Here is a 2358-nt window from a genome sequence, read left to right as displayed (position 1 = left end):
GCCTAGCTCACAGCAACCTCACACTCCTGGGCTCAAGCGATCCTTCTGCCTCAGCCTCCCGAGTAGCTGGGACTACAGACGTGTGCCATTATGCCCGGCTAATTTTTTCTATATATTTTTAGTTGTCCGATTAATTTCTTTCTAATTTTAGTAGAGACGGGGTCTCGCTCTTGCTCAGGCTGGTCTCAAACTCTTGAGCTCAAATGATCCGTCAGCCTAGGCCTCCCAGAGTGCTAGGATTACAGGCGTGAGTCACTGCGCCAGGCCAAGAAGAATTTTTAAAAGTCTATTTTAACTCCTTTCTCTTAAAAATAATGAGGTATTCCAGCCCAATTTTTGAGACTTTGGTTGAATTGTGCAGAACCCTAATGGAGGAAAGTCTTGCCTAACCAATGTTCAGTATGAAGTATCTTAGATATTCTCTTTTCTTTTCTTTTCAGATCCATCCATCCATCATCTATCAGCTGTCTGTCAATCAAATGGCAAAGGGCTTTACTTTTAAACAGATAGATACCTAGATATTTAGAGGGAGGAATAATCACAATAGAAAACTTAGTATCCTATTCTTTTAGAGAATGGATGATCAAGTCATATTGAAATTAAATATATTTCTTGGCATCCATTTGAAAATTTATCAAATGTGATAAAAATTGGGAACTACTTTTATGTATTCATTAAAGTCAAAAACAAATGCAAAAAAAAATGAGATCGATATAAAACAAATTACTTCATTTCCTGATGAAGGTATTCCAGGGCTTTTAGGTTTTAATATTTGGCATTGTCTAAGTCCTAAGATTCTTCTACTTGGATGTCTTGGGATGGTAAGCAAAGCCCAAGACATTCTTCTAACTTACTTAGAATGTACACTCCATGAGGTGAGGGATCATGTCCTCCTTGTTCCTTTTGGCATTGCCAGGAACCTATCTCAGGGTTTAGCTGACAGAAGTGTACACTAAATTTTAGTTCATTGAATTTATTTTTGGCTTAGAATAAGTCAAGAATAGTGTTTGGTTTCAAATCAACAGCAAGGAACAGTGTATAAGCTTTAGCATGAAAGATTAAAGCCTCTAAACTTAATGTCTAGACTCTAGAGCAGAATTTCTCAGCAACAGTCCTAGTGGCATTTGGGCCAGATAATTTTGTTTGGGGGCTCTCTTGTACATTGTAAGATGTTTAGTAGCATTTCTGGCCTCTACTCCCTAGATGCCAGTAGAACCACTCTTTCACTGAAGTCGTGACAACTTAAAATGTCTCCAGACATTGTCAATTGTCCCCTGGGTGAGGCAAGCAGAATTGCTCCTACTTGAGAATCACTGATTTAGATCAAGACCCTAAAGGGCAGGAGGAAATTTGGAATCAAAGGTGTAGGAGCTTGAATAACAGACAGTGAACAGAGAACTATGTAAGGAAGAGGGAAAGGTGACCTTTGCTAAGAGAGACACTTTTATTGATAATGGTTCAAAGAAAACCTGGAGCCCTAGGGGAATAATTGAACTTTAAAAACTAAAATGAAAAGTTTGCCACAAACCTGGAAACTCAGAAACTTTTGGGGACACTCATGCTACCATTAGAGGGTCAGAGTAACTGCACTTTGCAAAGGATTTAGGGGTGTACATCTCTATGGAATGGCAGCTAAGATGCAGGATTGATAGGAAAGTATAAGAACTTTGAAGTAGACAGAGAATGATATAAAGGAATCAAGAGGTGTGCAGATGGAGGAAAGCAAGAGCTTTACAGCGTTTTTTAATTTCCCTCATGTCTTTAATTTCCAGCATGATCCTTAAACTGCTTCTAGGCAGGAAAACTGGGCAACACAAAAACAAAATGATTTCTTTATAATTGGGAACTGACTTTTTTTTTAATCACCAAACTAGCACAGTATTTTTATCTAGGAAGACATGCAGATGGGAAATAACCTTAATAAAATCTACATCTGAAGAGAATAGTTTATTCTTGTTCCCTGAAAATGTTATCCCTTCTATCGTATACTCACTTGAGGGCCTTGATTTATTCCTGGAGTCATAGGATTTCCAAGAACGTACTTCTTAGCCCGCTCTACACTCCTTCGAACAAACTCATCGTAGATTGATTCTTCCACAAAAAGCCTGGATGCGGCTATACAACACTGGCCCTGGTGGTAGAACACCCCTAGGTGTGCAAATTCGACAGCACTGTTCACTGCAAGAAGACATTCACATTAAAGAAGAGATATTTTCTAAAGATTATATATTGTATATATATATATTTCTTAGAGGCAATATGGTGATAATGAAAAGTTATGAGTTGTATGGTTAGACATGGGCTCAATACAATCTACCTCTTAACAGCCTGGTGACAAATCTTTCTGCTCCTTTATTT

The 2358-nt window shown here is 38.2% G+C and overlaps 1 protein-coding gene across 1 annotated transcript in view; it reads right to left on the bottom strand.

Annotated features, from left to right (window-relative positions):
• The window catches only part of LOC105810419 (aldehyde dehydrogenase, cytosolic 2-like), a 99123-nt gene that overhangs the window by 29234 nt on the left and 67531 nt on the right, over positions 1-2358 (bottom strand). Inside the window, exon 7 of the mRNA XM_012644415.1 lies at positions 1994-2178. Within this exon, the coding sequence (XP_012499869.1) occupies positions 1994-2178 (185 nt within the window). The remainder of the gene's footprint in view (positions 1-1993; positions 2179-2358) is intronic.

The sequence above is a fragment of the Propithecus coquereli genome, unplaced genomic scaffold (genome assembly GCF_000956105.1).
Source record: "Propithecus coquereli isolate 6110/MARCELLA unplaced genomic scaffold, Pcoq_1.0 Scaffold211, whole genome shotgun sequence".
Classification (NCBI taxonomy): Eukaryota; Metazoa; Chordata; class Mammalia; order Primates; family Indriidae; genus Propithecus; species Propithecus coquereli.
The sequence above is the reverse complement of the archived record's forward strand: the minus strand, read 5'-3'. Positions and strand labels throughout refer to the sequence as shown.